The sequence below is a fragment of the Cyprinodon tularosa genome, unplaced genomic scaffold, assembly GCF_016077235.1.
Source record: "Cyprinodon tularosa strain WSP-4 unplaced genomic scaffold, ASM1607723v1 ctg151, whole genome shotgun sequence".
Taxonomy (NCBI): Eukaryota; Metazoa; Chordata; class Actinopteri; order Cyprinodontiformes; family Cyprinodontidae; genus Cyprinodon; species Cyprinodon tularosa.
Window position 1 is genome coordinate 714,290 of NW_024038343.1, and position 25,584 is coordinate 739,873.

General features: G+C 36.2%; 1 protein-coding gene across 8 annotated transcripts in view; it reads right to left on the reverse strand.

Moving 5' to 3' along the window:
* LOC119779786 (thrombospondin type-1 domain-containing protein 7A) overlaps positions 1–25,584 on the reverse strand; it is a 242,010-nt gene that overhangs the window by 110,996 nt on the left and 105,430 nt on the right. For 5 of the 8 annotated variants that reach the window (XR_005280288.1, XR_005280290.1, XM_038279571.1 and 2 more), the window contains exons 5-6: positions 11,012–11,080; positions 4,036–4,191 (exon numbers count right to left, since the gene is read on the reverse strand). Coding sequence is in view for 4 of the 8 variants with exons in the window: in XM_038279571.1 (XP_038135499.1) it covers positions 4,036–4,191; positions 11,012–11,080 (225 nt within the window). In the remaining 4 variants the exon portion in view is untranslated. The remainder of the gene's footprint in view (positions 1–4,035; positions 4,192–11,011; positions 11,081–25,584) is intronic. The other 3 variants (XR_005280289.1, XR_005280291.1, XM_038279573.1) reach the window with 1 other exon arrangement.

Sequence of the window (25,584 nt, forward strand, 5' to 3'; positions counted from 1 at the left end):
AAACAGGCAAAAAGAGTTGTAATGCATTAGAACCAACTGCAACTGCAGTTTTGATGTATCGGATCAACCTTATTTCTGGTGATATGCAACAAAGCACTGCTGGTGGGCATTCAGGCACAAGAAAACGTTGCACTTCTGACACTTCCACCTTGACACTCCTTTTGGACAGAGGTTACACCGGCCTCGTTTGTCACAGTGAAGTGGCAAGTGTCCAAAGTTGTCATAACGCACATCTGGCTGGGGCTGAGTAGGTCTTGGGGTGTAACGTTTCTTCTGATGCAACATTTGTGGTGGAGAAGAAGATGGTGGTCTTCCAACCTTCTGTGCTGGCTTGTTGACCTGCATCAAACTATGAGCAACTGCCAGACGAAACCTTTTGAGGCATAGAGGCTTCTCATTCAGTAGGGCACAATCCCTCTTATGAATGAGCCAGGCATTTGAGATGCACAGATCAAGAATGTAGCCAAACAGTGGAAAATACCATCGCCTTGATTTTGCTGGGGTCTTGTACATGTGTACCAGCATGTCTGAGAGATCGATGCCTCCCATGTGTTGATTGTAGGCAGGAATAACTGATGGGCATGGCACATCAATCTTTGTGCGGGTGTCTTTACTCCATCGTTTAACACTTCCAATAGGCATGATCCCACATGCATTGCTTAGAATGTTAACACATTTGTTGTCAAACCATTTCACAGCAAGCACTCCTTCAGAAGACCTAAAGTCAAAGGCCCCACGACCTTTTTTCATCAGTTCTTTGTCTGACATCAGTGAAGCTTCACCCATTCGGTTTGATCTGACAGTGCCAATGCATTTGACCCCCAGATTTGCATGGAGGTTTTGTATCAAGTCAAAGCTTGTGAAGTAGTTGTCACAGAAGACAACTGAGAGGTGGGGCTCTGTTATGGTCTTGCATAATGTCATTACCACTTTGGATCCAAGAGGTAGCTTTTGTTCCTCCTCACAAAGGGGAACATTGAAGAATGTTGAGGCACCTTGGTAAAGCAATAAGTCATGAATGATGCCAGAGGAACTTGCACGGCAGAACAGTTTAAAGCCCCACTTGTCTGGTTTGTTGGCAATATATTGGCGGAGTGTACCGGCTCTCGTGCCTTTATATGCAACCATAACCTCATCCACACTATGTTTGTGAGAAGATGGAATCAGAAGACATTGCTTTCGAAGCATTTCAAAAAGAGGGCGTATTTTGTAAAAGCGGTCTGTGCTGTTGTTGAACTGGTAATTGTCATTGAAATGAATGAAGCGACGTAGTAGCTTGAATCTTTTCCTTGGCATGATGTCAGCTATCAGGTTGTAACGAGAATCATGATGCCAATAATCCTCCATGGCAGGGAAACTAAAAACACCCATGACGAGTAGCATTGCAAGGAAAATTTCTATCTCCTCAGGACTGCAGTTGATTGGATCCCCCAATTCTTGGGCAGAGTAAAGGTTGGTGTGGTTAGCAATATGTTGAATCATCTCATCTGTAAAAAGTGACTTGAAATACTGCAAGGGTGTTTTCACACATTCAGGAGCTTCAAATACAGAAGCAGGAACATTGATTTTATCAATGTCTTCATATTTCCAGATTTTTCGAGTGGGTTTCTTTTGGTTTGGAGGTGTACTTTGCTCAAGAGTTTCGTCCAGTTCTCTTACTGATATTCTTTTGAGAGTGTTTTTTCCTTTACGTCTTTTCTTGCGGGGTGGTGGTTTAGAGGAAGAGCTTGTGTTTGGAGTCTCCTCATCTTCCTCCTCTTCACACATGGACTCAAAAGAAGTTTCATCTTCCTCTTGTGTGGGATGATAGTCAGGATCTTCTATTTGGTCATCATCATCATCACTCAGATCAGCATCAGAATCTTGAGGGTGTTCTGGTATCAGAGCCTGGGAATTGTGTGTCCTTGAAGCATAAAAGGTTTTGCTGTCCATCTAGAATTTTCGATAAAAAAGGAAAATGTATATACAAATATAAAAGATGTAAATCCATGAATCAATGAAGTGGTTGTAATATGTTAGCATTAGAATAAGTCAATAAGGGATATAACAACTAAGAAAATGCATGTATAAGTGATCCAATCACTGAACCTTACAAAAGAAAGTATTTTCCAACTACATTAGTATTGTGCCTATGCCTTCATTATAAATGGACAAATCAACCATTTGGTAACATGTGTTTTTAGAAAATTATTTAACCCTTATAAGATTAACTTTTCATCATAATATTACTTTAGAATGTTTAGTAAAGCCTCTGACATTGTTTCATGTTGAAAAAGTATGCCTACCTTTCAAATATTTGACAAAAAGAGCTGTCTTTTCTTAGCATGGTCATCCCACTGCTAACTTCCTGTGTGGACAGTTCTTCAAAAAGTCAAAATTTCACTGACACAGTGCATTCTAGTGGAGTTTATGTGTATTACAAGTCTAAACCAATTGGTAGAAAAGACTCAATAAGGTATATCAATTTCAGTGTATGCCTGAGTTAGATATAAAGCCTCAAAATGTGCTCTACCAATTTGTTGAGCAGAACGCTAAAGGGTTAAAGTACATTTTAATGAAACTGAGGAATTGTTAGGTTTTCTTTTTATTTCTGTTATTTAAAATAAGACAATGCACATTAAAACCTGTAAATGTACCTAATTTAGTAGATCAACCAAATTCAACTGTAGTCGCAAACAGATTGATGAGAGAAATCAAAAAGACATTATACATAAGAGGAAAAAGAAAAACACTGATAAACAAAGCTTCATAGTGCTAATAGAGTTAATGTTCCTTTAAATTAAGACAGAATAAGGAAATAATCAAACATGCTTTCCTTGGATCTTTTTCTGTACACAGAAATAAAAGTCTTCTACATGCATTTCGACATTACAACTCAAGAGGATATGTGGTGAACTGTACAAGTATTGATAAAAAATATTCCAAAGATGAAGACCTGTTAGACCCTCAAAGGGAATAAAAGGTAAGATAATTATTTAATTGAAATAAAATGTATGGAAGACATTTTTTTAATCAGTAAAATGTGGATCGAAAACATCCCAGTTTGGAAAGTGTATTTCTTTAAATTCTCACAATATCTTCTCTGCTGTTAATTGACAGTATGCTATTGTACGTTACTGTTACATGTTTTACACCAGTTTACAGGAGCAGCCATTCAAAATTACCCTTTCCAGTCAAACGCAAGCCGAATGGCAGCCCGCTTCCCTCTAACTCCTTTCCTATTTGACCTGACTTAATAAAACATTCAGGTTTAGAATAGTCAGGTATTTTAGTCTCCATACTTAGAGTAATCTGATTAGTGACAAATAAAAGCAAAATAATATGTTCTTTTAGGTTGTCTAAATACTCCAATATTCTTGTTTGGGTTTTAGACCTCTGTAGAGTCTTATTAAGTGATCCTTTGCTCACCTGTTATTTTGTCAGCTGTCATATTAATATTTAGTTTACTACAGTGTGAGCTTGAATTTTTTTCACATATCTAACAATGCACATGTTCTAATGAATTCAGAGGTATTTTATTGATAAAAAAAAAGGAAAAATAAAAAGATGGAAATGTAGCAGCACTGCGATTCCCAGTGATTTAGATGGTCAGTGTCTCTGGAGACATTTAGAAACTATTTTTTCCTGGTTTTCCCTGAAGTTCAAAAGTAAAAGCCACTAAAAAAAAAAAGACTATATTCAAAGTTAAAAAATATGCAGATTTGTATTTTCTCTTTCTAAAGGAATTTTTAGCTGAAGAATTTATTACATCTTGCAAACAAATTTTTATAAAACTGTTTGTGGTATTCCACCTCATTGTGAACTCTACTGTATTGGCTTGCCTCTTGGCCAGGTTTGCTTGATAACCTAGCCAAGAATAACCTTATTGAATTACATAATGAATGACAGACATACTGCTTATACGAATGTAAAAAAAAAAAAAAAACATCCCTTTTAAAGGGCTAAAAATGCAGCTTTTTCCCACATCAATCAAAATCTTGCACAAAATGTGACAAATGCAGCCTTTAAAGTGATGCATCTGTATCATCGATTTACCTTTCTTTCCGGTCTGATCATCACAGTTTTCAAAGATGCATGGCCCCCAGGCACCCCAGGGTGATACCTCACAGTCAATGGGACAGGGGATCTGGCAGCGCTGGGATCTGTTTGGGATTGGGCCCCTGCAAAGGTTGTTTTCCACTGGGCGGGAGGCTGTACAGGGTAAAAAACGAAAAGGCAGTATAAGAAGCAGGCAAACAAGCTGACAAACTTGATATGATCAGGAAACAAAAGATCAGAAAATCATTGTTTACTTATTATTGACACAAGAAATTCCATTGAGTTTAGCTGAGAATCACGTTTAGAAGAAAGAAAGAAAGCATGCCTGCAAGGTATACACTAGTATTCCTCTGTTTGTTTTCCCCCCCCTCCCTGTTAGCATGTAAGAATGATAAATTAGCAATGAATATCTCATGGAGCACCTTGATAGCAACAAAAAACACGGAGGAACTCTGCTCTCTGACTCTCAGTGGAGATGCACAGAAAGGATATAATACAACACTAAAGGTGCAGGCAAACACAGAGGCTGTCTTCGCTCATGTTTATTTCATTAGGTGTAATTTGGCTTCCTTCCCCCTCCTGGTGCCATGTTAAATTTAGAACCTCCTTTACTTGAAGCCTCTGTTAAATGGAAGGTGGTTTGAAATCTCAGTGAAATTTCTACAAAAACAGATGTTACCTGCATTCAAACCACATAGTGCTGTTTTAAATATACAGTCAACTGAGCTACAGTAAACAAACTTGATCTGCTTGTTTTTTCAAAGATACAGTACTGGCATATTAATTTACTTATATTTCCATACACACATTTTCAGTGTTCAGTTTCTTTACTGTGCATTTTTTTGTTCTGAACTGTTACATCAAGGTTTTTAGACACTGAGGGGTTTTCCATAGAAAGCCAAAGTAAAATCTTCTTTGAAAAAAGAGAGTAACAGTTACCTTCAATTCTTTGTAATAACAAAAGTTAGCTTTAAAGCCTACATTTTAGTAGGGATGTCAATTTTAAGTGCTGTATCCTGTTAATGGCATTTTTAAATTGTTGGTATATGTATTCATGATTAAATGGATCTTATGATTCATGCTGGGGGAAAGTTTGTGATCATATATAAAGTGGGGCGACAGCATTAGCCAGAAGGCTCTGTGGTCCAAAAGTGAACAGCCAATTCAGAGCTTGTGGGACTGTGTTAAGGGTAGTGCACATTACTCCTTGTTTAAAGGAAAAATGATTTTCTTCAATAATCTAATGGTATTTCATACTTCAGGAATATAATTAAAATGAAAAAGACACTGTACTGGCTGCTACAGTCATGTCTGGGTAAGGAACTGTTCTGCTCAAGTTTTCCAGCTGTATTAGATGAAAAGAACAGAAAAAGATGTTTAAACAAAAGGATACTTAGACTACTTAAGCAATAAGTTAATTTTGTGACAAACCAATTACCCCATAAAGACAACAGCTTGGACAAATTGGATAAATGGGATTAGGTGAAACTCTGTATGCAGTTAAGGCCAAAAGGGGAAATAACTGTTATCAGATTATTTTCATTTGACTAAGATGGGTTTTTTTATATTAAAGTTAAAGCATTTGAAAAGGGGTATTAATTTAACCCCAAATATTGTTTTATTTATGTGTTTATACAAAATTGATGTTAAAACAATCCATATTCCTATAAACAAATCTGTGTTATAACTTTTGTTATAACATTTCCTGAGCATTTTTTTTTCAGTTATAATTTTATTTTGCTTTGATGGATTTAAAGGGTTGGGGTCATAAAGTCTGTTTGCAATTACCCTAATCTAAAGTGTACCCCATAGATTCTGCATTTGTTTATATTGATTTGGTGTTGGCCATACCAAGCCATTACAAGTAGAGAAGTTTAGGTCAGAAGAGTCATCCTGCCAAGATGTAAAGACTGCTGCCCTTTGAACAAACACTTGCTATGGTGAGAAATCGTTTATAGCAAACTGTAGGGAGCTGAAAAGAAATTAACTCTGATTGAAAGGGTTTAGTTTTATACAAATCGCATTGTAGATCTTTTTTTATTTGTTATTAAAGCTAAATCATGTTCTAAATGCATAGTAAACAGAGACTATTAAATTCATTATTAAATTATGAAAAGGTGCTTAAAAGTAAGGCATTTTTAGGTTTTTCTAATATGTTTTGATTGTTGGCATTAGAATTCCCATTGCTATCCAGGCGAATATGCTCTGAAGATCAACCTTCAGGTTATCAGGCTACAGCCTTTCAAGGACATTCCTGTAAACTGTAAAAAAAAAAAATCTGCACAACTTTGCCTTTAAATCACATTAGACCTACTTTTCAAGCTGTGCAAGGTCAAACTGAACATAAGCAACCATTAAGCAATGGTAAAGGGTCATAGTGAAGAAAAAAAAAAAAGAGGTCTTAGGTAAAAGTTGATAATGCAATTGATTTTAAGATTATACCTATAAAACAAAGAACACATGGCACAGCAATTGAGAGCGAGAAGCTCTGGAGAAGACTGAGCTGTTCACTCGCAATTCATTGAACCCATTCCAAAGAAGTGACATAAACACTCCGATTATGATGCAGGAGACCAATCAAAGAGCCCCTGCACAACAAAAGGCTCCAAAATTCCAGAAAAACAAGGGGTGGTTATTTGATTTGCATCTGACTTGAAATGTGTGCATGAGGATGGACCTCAATGCTGCTTAAATACCAACTCTGATGTGAGCCAACAATAGACAAAGACTCCTGGCGAGGTGTCGAAATGTCTTCAAAACTCGGAGCCAAAGTGGGGTTGTCTCCCAATTTAAGCCTATTGTGGTTGCCATGACCCGGATGACTGAAAATTTATACAGGCTGATTTTAAGATTCCTTTTATATCAATATCAAAAGGATATTTAAACTGCATTTAGATGTAGAGATGATGTTTGTTATTTAAGTTAACATATTTCATGTCATCTTTCTAAAGGTGGCAAATAAAAATCCAGATAATCAAAGTTTCTATTGAAAGAGCTGTACGTTTTCACCATCAACTAGTTCATTCCAATGCAAGGAGCTGGTTTGGTGATTTAAATGTGTAATCTGTTCTAAAAATAAATACTTTTGATATGAAGGCTTTAGAGAAGGTAACAAATACAGATTCCCACACAAATCTTCAATCTTCTGTTTAAAGGTTAGGTGAAGGTGTGTCAGGAAAATCTGACATTTAAAGCAGTCATTTTGAGGTAGGCGGGATTAAAGGTTCTTTAGTTAAAACAAACAACCACACTTTATCAAATATCCTCCACCTTAAAACCTCAAAGTTTAACTGATGTTGCAAAGAAGGTGTGAGTTCACATTAGCTAAAGCTGGTAAGTCATGAAAAATGCAAAACAATTTTCATAGCACATTTTCCACTGCCTGGAAACAAGACATAACATTTTATAAAAGGAAATAATTAACAGACCCAGGTAACAGAGTTGCTCTATAGGATTATTTATTCTACTTTGTTTATATAAACCGCTTAATGTCCTTTTAGCAAATAATGTCAAATCTAAGACAACATAAATGACCAAAGCAATGAAATGGTCATTTCGGAATTAAAATTAAAAAAAATTAAAAAATGAGGTAGTTCTGATCCACTTATCAAACACAGGACTATAGAACGCAAGATTTTTCTAAGAGATTACGCTTTAAAATACGTAAATTATTTCACAGCAGCCTTTTGAAACAGTAACCAAGGCCTTTGTTACACCTTGGCTGGACTACTGTAACATACTGTACTTTATTCTGGGGTGAGCCATTCCTCCCTCACACGTCTCCAGTTGGAGCAAAATGCACACCTTTAACTGGGGTACGTAAAAGGGAGCAGATAACTCCCATTCTGGCTTCCCTCCATCTGCTCCCTGTGTATTTTGGAGTTTATTTTAAGATTGTTTTAAAATATTTAATTGGCTATGGCCCCTCCCTATCTGTCTGATGTTTTTCACCACTATGCTCCCATGCGGGGGCCTCAAATCAGCTGACCTGCTGCTCCTGGAGATACTGAGGTCCAAACAGAAGCTCAGAGGAGACAGAGCTCCCCTCCTCATCAGATAATCCAGCATGATACTCTGTTGTTTTTATTTGCTTTAACTAATTTATTTTATTCTGTTTATTTTATTTTTTTGTTTGTTTTTTTATTATCAATTATGTAGATATTGGTATCCAGCTACAACATCCCCATTTAATTTCCTTGAATTCTGATGAACTCCTGATGTAAATATGCTAACCGTTGTATGCTGCCCTTTTCAGCTTGTCCCATCAATAGTTTCTAGTACAGAGTTCGGGGCTTATGTTAAACAATTTTTCACATACCAAGCCATAATACCTTCTTTTTAGAAAAGGGTAATGTATTTTTATGTCATACAGAATCTTTATATTTCTTTCTTTTCTTGTATTTTTTTCTTTCACTTTATGTAATTTGTGGGGTACAGAGGTTACCCATATAGCATCTGCTTTTTCAAGCCTGTTTTAAAATGTTTAATTTCATTTAAATTAAATTTGTTTTGTTGAAGATAAATGGCCATAATAAAGTTGAGGAACACATATGTATGTTTGCAGCTTTGGTGGCTTAAAAAATAGAAAATGACTAGGTTTTTGGTATACTTTACGTTGAACTCATTGTATAAATCATTTAACAAAACAATAAAAAATAATAATAATTGAGGCTTTGAAGTTACTGCCTGTAATCAGCAGATGACATCTTGGGTCTTCATCAACACCTGCTACTGTGAAAAGATTTGTTTTATTTTAATTACAAAACCTCTGAGGAAAACACAAGCCTGAATTGGCACCATCTGTTCTGTTAACTGGAACAGTATGTTTCAGTGGTATAGGAGAATAAACTCATGTCAAAACCAAAGTTTAGTTAAAGGCATCAGATGCTACATAAATATAGAGATATATTTCCAATGTAAATAGTTTTTTTGTTTTTTTTTTTAAAGTTGGATCCAATTTTAAACATCTTTATGTTATATTCCTTGTTTAAATATTCAAACAGTAAAATTTCTCCACATGTTCCACCCAAAGCATTACCAGCTGTTTCTACAACACATCTAAGAGCTTAAAGTCTCACTTAGGAGCCAAATCAACATTCCATGGGAACTGTGGAGACAAGAAGGAGCTTTTGAAATGCAAAATGTCTTATTCCCAGTTAGAAACAGACTCAAAGTCAAATACTAACTTTGCTGATCCGCTGTTAATCCATGCATTACTGGGGAATCACTGACTTCAATCTTTACAACGATGAATATTAAACAGAAGACCAACATAATACCCGTTCTTGATGTGATGAAGAAATAAAACATCCCTGTACTCTGGTTCTCTCTAAGTCCATTTGTAGTTCACTCTCTCCTGTGAGCCGATTCTCCTTTTGCACAAAACTGACAGCATTGCAAAGGAATCCCTCATGTGAGCGTGGCTTAAAGCCTGCAGAGGTATAAAATGGCTCGCCATCACTTACCATTTATATTCTGTTTGTGTGTGAACAAAGTTTTTCCTTTTTAAGTCCCTTCACAGCTACAACTCCACAATTTGAAATAAAATACAGAACTTTGTTGTAGTTTAAGCTAGCCCTGTGTTTGATTTAGGAACAGCAGTCAATTCGCTGTTGGAACTCTTCTAAAAAACTGTTTTGATCACTTTAACTTACTAGACACAGAAATAATCATGGCTGCACTGAGCACTTTTGAAGTGATGCTAAAATCAATAGTTTATTGTTGATGAAACAATGCTGCGTTCAAACACAGGATAGAAAAAAAGCCATCATACAAAAAAGAACTGGTTTAAGGTTTGAGCATGAGGACAAAATAAAGTGGAGAATATTGCAGTAGGAAAAGATTACAAGGACAAGGAGGAAACAGGGAAAAGAATGGAGTAAATAAAGACAAAGGAAAAAGTAAGAAGAGAGTGATAACAGACCTGTCTGATCTGAACACCGTAGAGGAGACATAAGGAAAAAACTGCTGCCATCATGTCCATTTTTATAGAAAATAAAAAGGGAATATTCTATTGGGTAGTTGCTTCTTTAAATGCAAGTGTTTGTCTTTCAGATTGTTTTTTACCAGCACAGTACCTCTGAAAAATTTGCTTCTTTGTTATTTTATTAAAACTATTAAACCACCTAAGCGTTTAAATGTAAAGATTTTAAAGTATAATCCCTTTAATATAAGTTTAAAAATTATGCAGGGTTTTTTTCCTCAGAATTTTTTTTTTCTTAGCTAAAAAATATTAAAACTCTTGCTATAGATTATTGAAATTTAGGGATACAAGATCTAATGATGATCAGACATAATGCAATTTCATGTTAAAGTGAAGTCCTTCCCATGAAAGGTTATGCTGCTTCAGTTAGTGGTTTAATGGTAAAGTTCACTAGAAACTTGGCTTCTAAATTATAAAAATAAATTTTAAAATCTTTTCTTTTATTAAATACATTTCAATGTGCTCTTTGCAACTCATGTCTAAGAATACTGTAATGCCTCTAATGCAGAAGCAAGGGTTAAATTATAGACATGAACTAAGCAAGACCTCAAAAAGCATAGCTTAAGTAGTTATGAAAATTCTCCCAAAACATGCACAGTTTTGGGAGAATTTTGCGATGCTTTTGCGATAAACGTTGTTAGCTTGAAACTAAAGTTGAATGAAAACCAAAACCAAAGGGAGACAAGTGTGGGAAAAAAAATAAAAACTGCTTAAATAGAAGATGAATTAATAAAACAATTCATATACAGTAGAATGTCTACAGAGAAAACGAAAACTGAGATATGAGAGTTATGAGTGATCAGACTTAGAGGCAAATTGAGTTGGCTAAGAGAAAACTATAGGAGAAAAAACAGAACAAATGAGGCACCTGCAGTGCTGGAAGCAAAGAGAGAGGGAGGATAAAAAGGAGCAGAGACGATCGAAAAGGGAAACGGTGGTGCTGGGAGGGACGGGGCAGGCTTCATATTCAGTCTAGCTAAAATTACCTACCTGTAATCTGGAAGGTGATGGAGAGGAGAGGGGGGACACTAGGCTTCTGCTGTCTTTGGGTCTGACCCGCTGTAATTACAGGGGAAATAGCTCTATTAGCTACGCACACAGAGACAGAGACACCATCCAACATGCACACAAAGAGACGGGAAAGAGCAAAGCAGAGACAGGCAGAGAGCAACAGCAGGAGAGGCCATTGAGAGTCAGTCCTCATGACCCCAAAGTGTTTATGACTAAACACAGATCAAATGGTCTCATTCATGGAGGGTTTTTGTCGTTAGATTTTTATTTGTTTTCATTCTTTTAAGTCTGACATAATTTTTTTATTTTTTTTGTTTTTGATTGAGCAGAAAGTTGACCAATACCTTTTAAAACACCTTTCTAAAACAATAATATACCTACCTGATCAACTATAAAAATATAAGACAATTGCACTAAAGTTTGGGAAAATGATACCCTTGATAGTCTTGATAGTCTGTCGTTTTATCATATATAGTGGCTAGGTTTCAATGCAATTTAATTTTGTAAAAACTGTTTGTGGGTATTTGTTTCAGGATCTAAAGAGTTTATAGGGTTGCCAAAAATGGAAAAGATGACTGACAAAGCTGAAGGTAAAATTCTAACATTTTTAGTTAACAGTTTACTTTAACTTTTCAACAAATGTTGGGTTATTTTTCCCCAAACTAGGGTGCTTTGCAGTCTTTGGCTGTGCCTATGGGTGTTGTATTTGACTATGTTGTTCTGAGCTTTAAATTTTAAACATATTTGGCAGATAAAGTGTCTGATTTACTTAAACCAAAGCCTTGAAAGTCCTTGGACTCCGAAGTGTTCAAAAGTATGCAAGGCATAAGGAACAGGTTTTGGTGCTCTGTAAGGGTTGGTTGGTTACCACAGCAACAGAAGCGCAGTGCATGATGAGCATCTGCAGAGATGACATATTTTCCCATTAAAAAAAAAAAAAATTATAGCCCACATTTGAATTATTAATATGGCTCTTGCATGTATTAGTGTGCAGATTTCCAGCAGTGAAATGAATTTCCCTTCGTTTGATTTAAAGCTACAGTGTGTAATTTTCAGCGACATCTAGCGGTCAGACTGCAGACCGCAGCAACATGAACATCTCCCCCCCACCGCTTCTCCCCCCCAACAGTACGGCGAGCGTTACGGGACAAAATTTCTTCCACGACGTCCACATCACCTACCTTCTCAAGTGATGAGGTTTGTTTACATAGATAATTTTACAGATAGTATTTCATTAGTCTGAGTAGGGTATAGATTTCATGTAGACTTAAGATAATAAATATACCCGTTATTTTTTCTACATCGTTGTGACGTTTTGGTGAGCTGCTTTGCATGGTGATATAAACAGACGAAGTAATTGTAGTCATTAGTTTAACAGCGAGATTGTGTTCGCTGGAAGAATATATATTCCCCGTTTACAGAGTCTAAGTCATTTTGGTGGCACGGGGGTTACAACGCGAGGAAGAGGGAGAGGACGAGGGCGAGGGCAGGGAGGCCGTGCAGCTAGGGCCAGGCGAGAGAGGGGAGCCAGCGGGGTGAGAGCAGAGGAGGAAAGGCTTGAAGATCTCCAAAGGAGCCGGAGAGAAGTAACCGAGGTATATATCCAGAAAATTATTTTACAGAAAATTACTGAATCATTACCTGTGAAACGTCAGGGACGTTGCTGAATAAGTATACTGGAGAGGAACAGCATCATCACGCCGCAGCATGTTATTGTTTTAGACAGGTCTGAGCATCCTGTACTCCAAAAACTGCAGTGATATTAGACAATTGTGTGTGTAGGATTAATTACCTGTCCAAGAGAAAACTGGCAACTTGAGCGTCACTTTGAAAACCTTTTTCCTCCATCAGTGACTTCCACCGTGTAAATGTCGTGCCAATGTTGATCCGTGTTTTTTGCCGTTTCTTGTCACGCTTGCGTTTATTCTCGTCGTGTTTCCGCTTCTTAGATGACGGGGGTTCGGTGTCCGCCGCTTTTCGTTGTGATACAGAGTAGGCATGATCCTCCATTCGTCTGATGTTTGGCCACACAGTGCCAAACAGTTTGCAAAGTCACTCACGCCTGCCGCCTTGTTCACCTTTCTTGTTACTGAGGCGCAGTATACCTGCTTCTTCTTCTTCTTCTTTGGTTTCAGGCAGACTAAACGCTTCTCAGGCATAATACTGCCATCTACTGTTCAGTACCGTCTCAGTTCATCTCTCTCAACTTGCCGTAGTTATTTTTGAGCGTCATGGGAGATCTCGCAATCGCTAGTTTGTTGCCTCTGCGCTTGCCGTAGCGCAAAGATGTCAGCCTCCATGGCTGCGAGACCCGCTCCTATGTAATTATAAATAACGAATTCTAAGGCAACGCAAATATTATGGTTAAAAGGCTGAGCTCATAGGTGATGATAAATAACATAGTTATGTATAATATATTAAATTTCTGACTTTATATCCCTGTAATTATTACACACTGTAGCTTTAAAGACATCTTTGTTTGTATACATTAAATTAATATCAAAAGGGGTCATATTTAAACCAGACAGAGCTCATGTAAAATTAATTTGACTCACTGGTAATTTACAGTCTTGCAATTTTAATAAATTGTTATAAAACTCTTTCCAATAGAGTAGCACTCATGGCCAAACTAAGCAATGCTTTTGATTATTTCCAGGTAAGGTTATCATATAAATTACTTTGAAGACTACATAAATACCTGTAATGCTTGAAGTGACACTTTACACATAGAACTCATGCTTTAGACAATAAATCAGTTTCAATGCAAAAACAAATGCAAACTTTTTGCAGAAATAATTTCATTGAGAAAAAATAGATTAATAATCGGGTTGTAGTTAATTGTTTACTAAACAAAAAATAATAACCTTATTTTTTTTTGGTTTGAATATGAGAAATGCAACACCAAGAAGCAGACATTTCCAAGCTCTGTCAATCTGAGCTACAACAATCTGGACATTCCTGAGCTCCATTTGATCTGACATAAACCTGCTATTCCTCCCTTCATGGTGATGTTGATAATCATAACCAGAAGTAAATATGTTTACATTTTGGACCTTTCAAAATTAATAAAACCATAATTTATTCATTACCGTATAATAATTTATAGCTAAATTAATACTGTTGATATAATCAAGGCATTCTGTGGATGTTTAAGGTTTTAAGTATTTGTTTTGATGAAAAAATTGTAACTATCACTTTTAATCATTATATAAAAGGAGGAATTTTATTCACTTTTCAAATTTAGTCAATTTTCTAACGTATTAAGTAGTTGCATGTTTTTGTTTTTCAAATCAACTTCTGTATCTTCCAGAAGTCTCTTGCTTTGATTTGTTAATACAAATTCAAAGAGTCATTTTTGCAAATATTTCTATATTTTCAAGTGTTGGATGATTTCAATAAAAGTTATTCCAATTTTGTGTTTCATGAAATATGTAGGCTTTTACAGTCATTTAATTATCATAACCTAACATTTCTTCCATTGCAGTTTTGCGCTGACATGGAGTATGTCCAATTTCCTATTTCTTTCCTTTTAAGGCAGTTTTGGGTTGCCTCTTTGTCTTAAGGAGCTGAAACCAGATGCTGTGTCTGTGCCCAGCCTCCTGCAGCTTCATCGTTGAAAAGCTGTCTGGTTAGATATGGCTGTAATGTCCACAAAGCAACAGTGAAACCTGTCTTTTGATGCAGTCGCTGCAGGTAGCTGGCTGCCAAACCATAGCACACATCCCCATGTTACAGAGATATACATGTAAAAAAAAAAAAAAAACTAAAAAAACATGTTTTTTTTTTTTCCTCATTTGCAGAGCCAATCAAGATTTTTTTTTTTTTTTTATGTTTGGTCTTTTTGTTGGGTAATGGGTGGAAGGGTGTGGAGTTGAACAGACATTGTTTGAATTTTTCCTTCACTTGTTTACTTAAATAAATGCTTTGTGTTGCCAGTAAATCTTCCTAATGAATAGCATATTGGTTTTATAATAGTGTTCAAATGAGCCGCAGCTTTAGTGGAAATATGTATGTAAAATGAAAGATTGACTTGTTGTTTGTTTTGGTTCGTATTTTAATGTAATGCATCAAAATTCAAAAATGCATTTGTGTTCTTCTGCTTCATATGTCAGGGTCAGAGTGGTGTTGGTGCCCATCTAAAGCGGTCCATGAGCAAAAGGCAGGGAACACTCTGGACAGGTCAGAGGGCAGAGAAACAGCCATGCCAGTTAATCTAGCAGTCAAGTTTTATGACCATGGAAGGAAGCAAGAGTACCCGGTGAGAACAGACACGTGCAGAGGGAGAACATGTAGTCCATGCAGAAAAACCCTGGGCTGTGATTCAAATCCACGACCAGCTTGTTGCAAGACAATCTTGCTACAAACTTTCTCAAAAAGCAGCCATACTGTACATAATTCTTTTACACAATTTTCTTAGCTTTGTATTATTTTGAAAACACTTTAACAATCCTTTCACATCACTTCATAAGTAACCAGCTGTTATTATATTCAAAATGTAATATTATTGCAACTTTGAAAAACTTCAAAATAAAGAAAATTTAAATTCAAGAGAAACTTGCAATATGATTGAGAATTTTTATTTTTCAGATATTTATTTCTCAACCCTTTATTTTATTTTGTGGATTCATTGTATTTGTTGGTTGTCCCACAGAACAATTTTTGTGATGTGCTCACCAAACACCATTGTATGTAGTCCATTCCATTACAATAATACTCTCCCCATGCTTAGTCAGCAAGGTTTGGGTCTTTGAGTGAGGTTAGCAGCCCAGTAGCAGAGCTGTGCACGAGGTCAACGGGGCTCACACACAAAACTCCTTACCCCTGGAGAGCAGGAGAGGAGGTACGATGGTCTTGCGCATGAGCAGTTATTAAAGTGACTGTCCTTCTCATTTGATGTTAAATTACATCATTTGAGTATGGAACTTACAGCCATAACTCAGAGAACATTTGTTATTATGTAGAAAATATAATATCTCCTATAAACGTTTATTCCCCAAAGAAAGCAGGGGATACATTAGTTGGCAGGGCAAAGTCCTAAACTGCTAATATGTGTACCTCCTCTCTTTTAACCCCAGAAGTGTCAAACTCATAAAACTTCCAGCTCTATCTCGGAATACATGTGTGATTGTGATAATGTAGAGAGTGTGACACCATTTATGTGACTATTCCTTAAACAATGCAGAGGGTAGTGATCATTGAGGCTTAAACAAAAGTTTTATATTTTGTCTTCCATTCTTTTACACTTGGGGAATCCTGATCAAGCTGGAGAACCATTTTTAATGTCACTTTTTTTAAAATATACCGTTGTGTTTACACTGGGAGAATAAACAAAACCAAGGAGAGACAGAGCAACAACAATTTACCTTCATAGACCATGTTGTAAAATAAAAATAAAAAGTCAGCTATGTTGGTTTATATTCACAATTGTTATTGTTTAAACTAACAGCTTGCTGTATAGAAGCTTTTTAACAGTGTAGTGCAGTTAAGAGTTTGAAAGGCTCCTCCTATAGCTATAAATAAAATAATAAAATATAAATATGCGTCATGATAAAGTAGAATATTTAGATAAGGAAGTATTTAGTCAATCTACTATAAAAACACAGAAAATATCTTCCAGCAGACTAAAGAAAAGAAAGCTTTTTTTTTTTTTAACAAGATGCTCTATCAATTTCACACATAAGGTCATTGAGCTTTAGCTTGGGAAATGCTAGATGAAAAACAGTATGTCCGATACTGATCTGAGGTCAGATCGAAGCTACGTTTCCATAAAGATTAGGGTTAAGATCCAGAAGGTGGTAAGCTGATTCAAAATCCTAGCCTGGGGGTATCTCCCACCCTTTTACATCATGTCATTTATGTATGAGCAAGAGGAGAAGCAGAGAGCTGGTAGCTGCAGCAGCAACTTTCTCTAAGCCAAAGTCTGGCTCTCTGTCTCAGTGGTGTGCTGGGAGATTACCTCCTGATGGAGAAGAAATCCTGTGCCAAGTAGATAAGAACTCTATCCCTGTATGTGCTCATCTAAACTCACGAGTCACATGTTCAAGGTGCAGTGACTCATTGCATCACCACTTTAAGTGTGATTCAATATGTATTTCATTGTTGTACGTCAATGCTGGCTCTTTTATTTTTGCCAAAACAGGAATACTTGCACTGGCTCTATGATCAATGAAGCATATCTGCTCAGGGAAAAGAGTCAGAAGAACTAACCATCTCATGAGTTAAACATTATTCCATTATTACATTGTCAGCCTGAACTAATAAATCTAATTTGAGCAGACTTATTATTCATTAATTAGGCCTTGTACACCCACAGAAAGACAATCACAACCACTCACACACAAAACCGAACAACTGCAGATAAATTTGACATCTGAAAAACAAAGCTGACAGAATGCAGATGTACTACCAGCTTTCTGCTCTTTACAAATTAAACTGACATATCAAAGTATCCTAGATGACTCTTAACTATTGGAACAGAATCAAAACAGCCTAATAAAAAAAACTCTGCTACACTTTCAGCAAAAACTGTTGTAGCATCAGAGCTCTGAATTCCCAGTGAAGACATTGTTTGCTTATCCTAAATTCTAAATTTACCCTTTAAAATTCATTCAGCACATTTCTGCTTGGAGTACTACAATACATAATAAGGGCTTTTTATCTACTGAGGAGAGCATTTTCATGACCTTCAATATTCTGAATGAAGTTGCTTCCACTGGATTCAAGAAAAAAGTGTATTGACACATGTGAAATGAAATGCACTAAATTATCAGCAATTGTGAACCCCCTCACAGAAGCAATAATTTTAGCATTGGTTGGTCTGAAGGATTGAATATATTTCGAATCAGTGCTAAAGAAAGAGCATTGAGCTGAGAGGAATAACTTGCGCTGTCCATAAATCTAGGATAGCTTAACAAGTATAAAGCATTTAGGGGTTCGTTCACAATTTCATTGTTTTAACAAGTGTGAATGAATGAATGCTTTTATGGAGGGTATGGGTTGGGGGATGTCCAAAAGTAGTATGTCTTGTAGACTTGTTATGTAAAATGTTGTGAACAACCTCTTAAGATATCTGTCAATCTTTAATCCAAGGTCAGATTATACTAATGCATAGAGAAAGAGGTCAATTTGAGAGTATGGACTAAAACCTCAATCTGATAAACTTCATCATATAATAAGGATATTAATTTGAAATATCCTTATGCTAAAGGAAACATTCAAGCAGCTCCCAGGTATGCCGTTCCTGAAATACCAAAACATTACACAGGTAAGAAATTAATACATGACAGGTAATTTAGGAAGATCCCAGGTAAATGCTCTTCTACCTAAAACAGTATATCTGTTGCCTGTATTTGTAAAGTTATGTCTGAATGCACTAATAAACCTCTAAAACCAAGTTCTTTTGACAGAAGAGGTTAAAATAGGAAAGTTTACAATAAATTGAACCAAACACAGCATGACCACTCAGTCTCTCTAAGAATTGTGTGATAGTCATGTTGGTCAACAAAGAAAATGTGGCACTGTCACATCTGTCTCCTAAAAATACCCTGCTGAGCAAAATAAGGGGAGCATATAAACAAGACAATATAACTTCAATCAAATCAAAATCAGTCTTCTGTGAAATCAAACTGTAGGAAGCAACACAATTGACAATCAATTTCACATGCTGTTGTGCAAATGGAATCGACAACATATGGAAATTATTGGCATTCAACAGGACACACACAATAACGGAGTGGTTCTGCAGGTGGGGACCACAGACCACTTCTCAGCATCTATGCTTTCTGACTGATGTTTTGGTCACTTTTAAATATTGGTAGTACTTTATCATCCATGGCAACATGTGAAAGACTATACAAGGAACACAAGTGGCTCAGGTAGTGCAGAGCATCCTGGATGACAGAAGGTTTGTGGTGTCTGTCAGTGTAGTGTTCAGAGGCTGGAGGCGCTAAAAGCAGACAGGCCAGCACACCTGGAGATGTGGAGAAGACTGTAAGAGGGCAACAACCCAGCAGCAGGACCATTACCTCCACCTTTGAGCAAGAAAGAAACAGTCACTGCATGGGGTGGCATTTCATTGGAGGACCGCACATCCCTCCATATGCTCACCAAAGGCAGCATGGCTGAGACCATATGCTGGTGCGGTTGTCCCTGGGTCCCTCCTAATGCAGGACAATGCTAGATCTCATGTGACTGGGGTGTGTCAGCAGTTCCTGCAAGATGAAGGCATTGACTATGGACAGGCCTGCCCATTCCCAACACCCGAATCCGAATGAGCACATCCTATTGTGTTAAGAACCTCAATTAAAACAACTGCAGTTATATGCAGTTTGAAGATATTCCAATACTGAAGCAATGCAATATACTTTATTTTACCTAATCTTCCTTCCAGGAATATTGAAAATCTTGTGTTACAAAGTTTTGCCAAAGAGCTCCGTGTCTCCATAAAAAAGTGAGGCAATATTACAACAATGTCCTTACAATATTATTAAGGAGGTTGCTATGGATACTGCAATGGACATTACAGTTCCACCATCATTGATCTGCTCCAACATTTCCTTTTGAACCTCATTTGGAAAATTTAACATATTAAACAAATTATCTACATTTATATTCATTTTGATGATATTTCAAGTGAAAGACATGCATAAAATACTGTACATTTTTGAAAGACGTTGCTTAGGACAATCTTTCATGCATTATTTTTTTTTGCAAAATATTAGGTTCTTAGAAAAACATAAAAATATCAAATGTGCTGCTGTTGTTAAGGTCGTTACTATAGAGGTTGCGTTCACATTGCATCTGCTAACGTCAACCCCTGTATTTTCAGAAAAGGTATGCAAAAACTTTAAAATTTAATATGGAGTTCTATAAATCTTGATTATATTTACAGGTAAGATATACAAAATGTTTCTCTGATCTGCATTTAAAAAATATATGAAACATTTAATTTATAAGTTTTGCAAAAGATTTCAGTATCAGGAAACAGTTTCTGTAAACAAATCATGCTAAACATGAATCAATATACAATCATACTGAAATCAAATCGTACTGTCAGGAGGTTCATAAGCATAATGAAGCATCCATTTAGCACTATTATACATCATGCAGTAAATAAATTAGTGGTGCAAAAAGAGTGAAATATGATGCTGTAAATGTTGTTGTAACATATATGGGTTTCTGCAATGAGTTGTTATAGATGCTGAAGTATCTTTCACAGCCACCTGACTGTTAGTGAATCTGGAGAAGTCTGACTAAATAAAGTTTGTTTTTAGGTTGAGACAAAGGATACTTAGTGCTGTTGAGAAAGTTCTTAACTTTATGAAAGATTATTTCTACTTACATCATGTTCAGATGTTTTGGAGAACTTCAAGACACAGAACCATACTTCTTTATCAGCTTGTTGAGCTTCTTAAAAGCTTCGACACTCAATAAAAATATAAATGCATCACCTCTGGTTTTGTTCCCATTTTTTATGAGATGAGATCAAAGATCTAAAACTCTTTCAACATATACAATAACATAATTACCCTCAAATATGGTTTACAAACCTGTTTGCCAGTCTACCACTCTTACACTTCCTCTGGCAACCCAGTCTCATGGGAAAATGTACCCCCACTACGTTGGTCCACACTGCACAACGTAGTGGAGGTACATTAATGGCCATTTTTTTGTGGTACTGTTACGTTTCTCCTGCCTATACGCTTTCTATTGTTTTACGTCCTGGTCACGTGACTTTCAAGATTCCAGCTGGGAGAAGAAAAAAATATATATAGATGGCCGACATTCGTTAATTTTTTTTGTGGAAAGATTAATAACTTGAGTTTGTTTTTGCATTAAAATGAGTTTTGATTACATTTCTAGTGAGAAATGTATAGTTTGTTGCCAGAATATTTACTCAGGGAATGTACATATTCACTTGCTTGTTCGTTTCTTGCAAAGATTTTTCAAGATAATGTGAAACTGTAACATTTTGGTATAAACATGGCTGAGATTTCTCTAACTTTTAGTGGGAAAACCAATAATTTCAATCAGTTTCTGCATTTAAATGGGTTTTGATTACATTTATAGCGAGAAGTGTAGGGTTTATTTACATAATATTTACTTAGTGAACATACATAATCACCCGCTTGCTAGTTTTTGCTACGTTTTTCGGATCTCGTCAGGATTATGTGAAACTGCAACGTTTTGGCTGCTACCTATCGCCTAGCATTTAGCTGCCGCCCCGATTCAACATTGAATTCTTTGTGATTTAACTCCATCTGACGGATCAAACCCTCGCCACTGCGTGCGTTGCGTGTGAGGTTGATTTTCAGATCAATGCATTACGTCGTGGCATACGGGAGAAAATAATTAAACTAGTTTAAAAAAGGATCATGGGTTAAGATCGGATGTGTTTTATTTGGAAATCTACCGGATCCTTTGTGCAATTAACTTCCTGTTTGGTGCGATCTCATTGATGGGTTTTGACCAGATTTTGACCAAAGAGGAACTAAAAAAAAACAAAAAACAATTTGAATACACAACCAGCATATCTGGAATCAGTGACAGAGAGCGACTGGGACCAAAAGTTTATTAATTTCTCCCCACTGATTTCCATTCAAAATGTTTTCGATCCCACCGGGCTCTAGGGAAGTGGCGGGCATACCGCCACCTACTGTTCATGAGTGTGTAGCAACATTGTTTTACATCTATTAAATTCTATTTTTTTATTTTGTATTCTGAAGATAAATAAATAATGCTTTCCTTAATCTATAAATATCTTTTATATTTCCTTTATTTCCCAATAATCCTTTAAGACTCCATTCTTGGCCTGTCCTTTCAACTCTTTTCAATTTCTTCCTTTCAGGTCCAGATGTTTTAAAGTTCATCAATACGTGTTCTATATTTTCTATCTCTCCACATCCTCCACATTTATCATTATTTTTCCTCCCTATTAAGTATAAATTGTCATTTAAATAAGTATGACCTACTCTTAATCTGATCATTATTATTTGTTCCCTTCGGTTTCTCTCATTAATATTTCTATTTAATACTGACTTTTGTACTTTATATAACCTTCTTCATTTTTATCTTCATTCCACCTTTTTTTTTGTGCCATTTTTCAATTTCTTTCCTCTTAATAAATGATTTTCCTTCCCCTTTCCCTAAAGGAATTGTAATTGTTATTGCCTCCTCTAATTGCTAATTTGTCTACTAATACTACATTTTCCCAATTTGACCTTTTAAGGTTAGTATATTGACCAAAAGCTGACACCAAAAATAAAGCAATCGATTATGTACAACAATATGCTACATTTAATGAAGACTAATACAGATTTTACTCTCTTATAAGAATTAGTTTTAGGTTTTATAGGGGAGAGTTTGTATCGGCAGTCATCTGGGAATCTTTTATGTATTTACTGGTAAAGAACAACCTCTCAACCCATTTAATGTAAATGTTGCGTCGAACCAGAAAGTTATTTGAAGAGCATAGATGCATAAATATATGCATAGCTTTAGCAAGGGCCTCATGAAGGTCTGTTCTGTTATTCTCTTTTGGAGAATATAGACATTGTGGGCATTCATTTCCCTGATAAGCTGGTGAAGATTCTTAGACATCCAGGTCATAATCATTCCAAAAAAAACAAACAAACTTTGGACTTTGTTTTTCAAGTTTGAAGACTTCCCATTCAGGACGTTTTTCAATTCAGAATTACAGTAGCCCAACAAATCCTTGTTTTGGCTAGGAAAATATGCAAATTGAACCTGATGCCTGATCCCAATAGCTTGACTCTGAACCGAATTTGATCCCTATTACTTTTTGGCCACATGCACATTATTGTGCTGCCTGGTCAACCCTATGAAAATGTTCTGGAACTGCCACTGAACTGACACCCAATGCATGGAGGGTAACCCAAAAAGGGCCATTGTTAGAGAAACTGGGTGCCTACAAAGTGCTGTTTTCAAGCTAATTAATGGAAAGTTAGGTGGAATGAAAAGTAGACAAATAACAATTACAATTCCTTTAGGGAAAGGGGAAGGAAAATCATTTATTAAGAGGAAAGAAATTGAAAAATGGCAAAAAAAAAAAGGTGGAATGAAGATAAAAATGAAGAAGGTTATATAAAGTACAAAAGTCAGTATTAAATAGAAATATTAATGAGAGAAACCGAAGGGAAGAAATAATAATGATCAGATTAAGAGTAGGTCATACTTATTTAAATGACAATTTATACTTAATAGGGAGGAAAAATAATGATAAATGTGAAGGATGTGGAGAGATAGAAAATATAGAACACGTATTGATGAACTTTAAAACATCTGGACCTGAAAGGAAGAAATTGAAAAGAGGACAGGCCAAGACTGGAGTCTTAAAGGATTATTGGGAAATAAAAGAAATATAAAAGATATTTATAGATTAAGGAAAGCATTATTTATTTATCTTCAGAATACAAAATAAAAAAATAGAATTTAATAGATGTAAAACAATGTTGCTACACACTCATGAACAGTAGGTGGCGGTATGCACGCCCCTTCCCTAGAGCCCGGTGGGATCGAAAACATTTTGAATGGAAATCAGTGGGGAGAAATTAATAAACTTCTGGTCCCAGTCGCTCTCTGTCACTGATTCCAGATATGCTGGTTGTGTATTCAAATTGTTTTTTGTTTTTTTTAGTTCCTCTTTGGTCAAAATCTGGTCAAAACCCATCAATGAGATCGCACCAAACAGGAAGTGAAATGCACAAAGGATCCGGTAGATTTCCAAATAAAACACATCCGATCTTAACCCATGATCCTTTTTTTAACTAGTTTAATTAGTTTCTCCCGTATGCCACGACGTAATGCATTGATCTGAAAATCAACCTCACACGCAGTGGCGAGGGTTTGATCCGTCAGATGGAGTTAAATCACAAAGGATTCAATGTTGAATCGGGGCGGCAGCTAAATGCTAGGCGATAGGTAGCAGCCAAAACGTTGCAATTTCACATAATCCTGACGAGATCCGAAAAACGTAGCAAAAACTAGCAAGCGGGTGATTATGTATGTTCACTAAGTAAATATTATGTAAATAAACCCTACACTTATCGCTATAAATGTAATCAAAACCCATTTAAATGCAGAAACTGATTGAAATTATTGATTTTCCCACTAAAAGTTAGAGAAATCTCAGCCATGTTTATACCAAAATGTTACAGTTTCACATTATCTTGAAAAATCTTTGCAAGAAACGAACAAGCAAGTGAATATGTACATTCCCTGAGTAAATATTCTGGCAACAAACTATACATTTCTCACTAGAAATGTAATCAAAACTCATTTTAATGCAAAAACAAACTCAAGTTATTAATCTTTCCACAAAAAAAATAACGAATGTCGGCCATCTATATATATTTTTTTCTTCTCCCAGCTGGAATCTTGAAAGTCACGTGACTAGGACGTAAAACAATAGAAAGCGTATAGGCAGGAGAAACGTAACAGTACCACAAAAAAATGGCCATTAATGTACCTCCACTACGTTTTGCAGTGTGGACCAACGTAGTGGGGGTACATTTTCCCATGAGACTGGGTTGCCTCTGGTGATTAGGATTTTCTGTCAGAGGGCTGAACAAAGTCAGAGAGCTCTCCAGCAAAACCCTCAATGTCATAGCTAAAAAAGAACTGTTGTCACTGTGCAGATTAGATTCTGAGAGAGGCACTTCGTCTTAACAACACGCAGAATGTCAAGACTGCCTTACATCACCACTTGCAGATCGGACAAAGTGGCGGAGCGTTTGTGTAGGCGGATAACCACTGTTTTATGTAGAGCAGAAGTCATTAGGATTACTGAGAAATGCACTGATCAAGGAACCTCGCCTTCCCTTAATGCAATGGGAGCCAATGAAAAGGTTTCAGGATCAAAGATAAGGGCATGGGGTCCTTAATAATAATAAAAAATAAATAAATAAATAAATAGCTGTTTTTTCTACTTCCTGACTTGTGATGTCGGTATACCAGTGTCAGCCTGGTATCATTTCGGCATAGAGGTAATTAGGGACTAGAGAAAGGATTATAAATTCTGACAATGGTGTTTGATACCCTCTAAACACTGAACAGAAACAGTTATTATAACATCGTACTTTTACAGTAAAATCTAAATTCCAGGCCAAATAAAATGATGCTAAAGAGTGATAAAACCCCTTTATCCTCATGAGCAGGAATGGATTAAAATACTAAAGGATGAGATCTCTGTTTAACAGCTGCCCTGAACATAGTCCAATTGTCTCTACAGATACCAACTGAGATTCTAACCTACATTCATTATATGATAAAAGCTGCTAAATAATACTTTAACTTGAAAAAAAAGTTACTCTAACATTTTTATATACAGTCAACTAAAATGTTTGTTTTTTAAGAATTTCTCATTGTTGCATGCACGTTGCAACTGGACGTCTCACCTCTCTGTGGACTATTGCTGCCTTTTGTGTTCAGAGTGATCAGCCACATTGGCTAAACCTCAGGTTATGTTCTCAAATGCTGTCAAGAGGGCAGCTTTGTCTTTAAATTGGCTTGACAAATTTCAGAAATTAAGACCT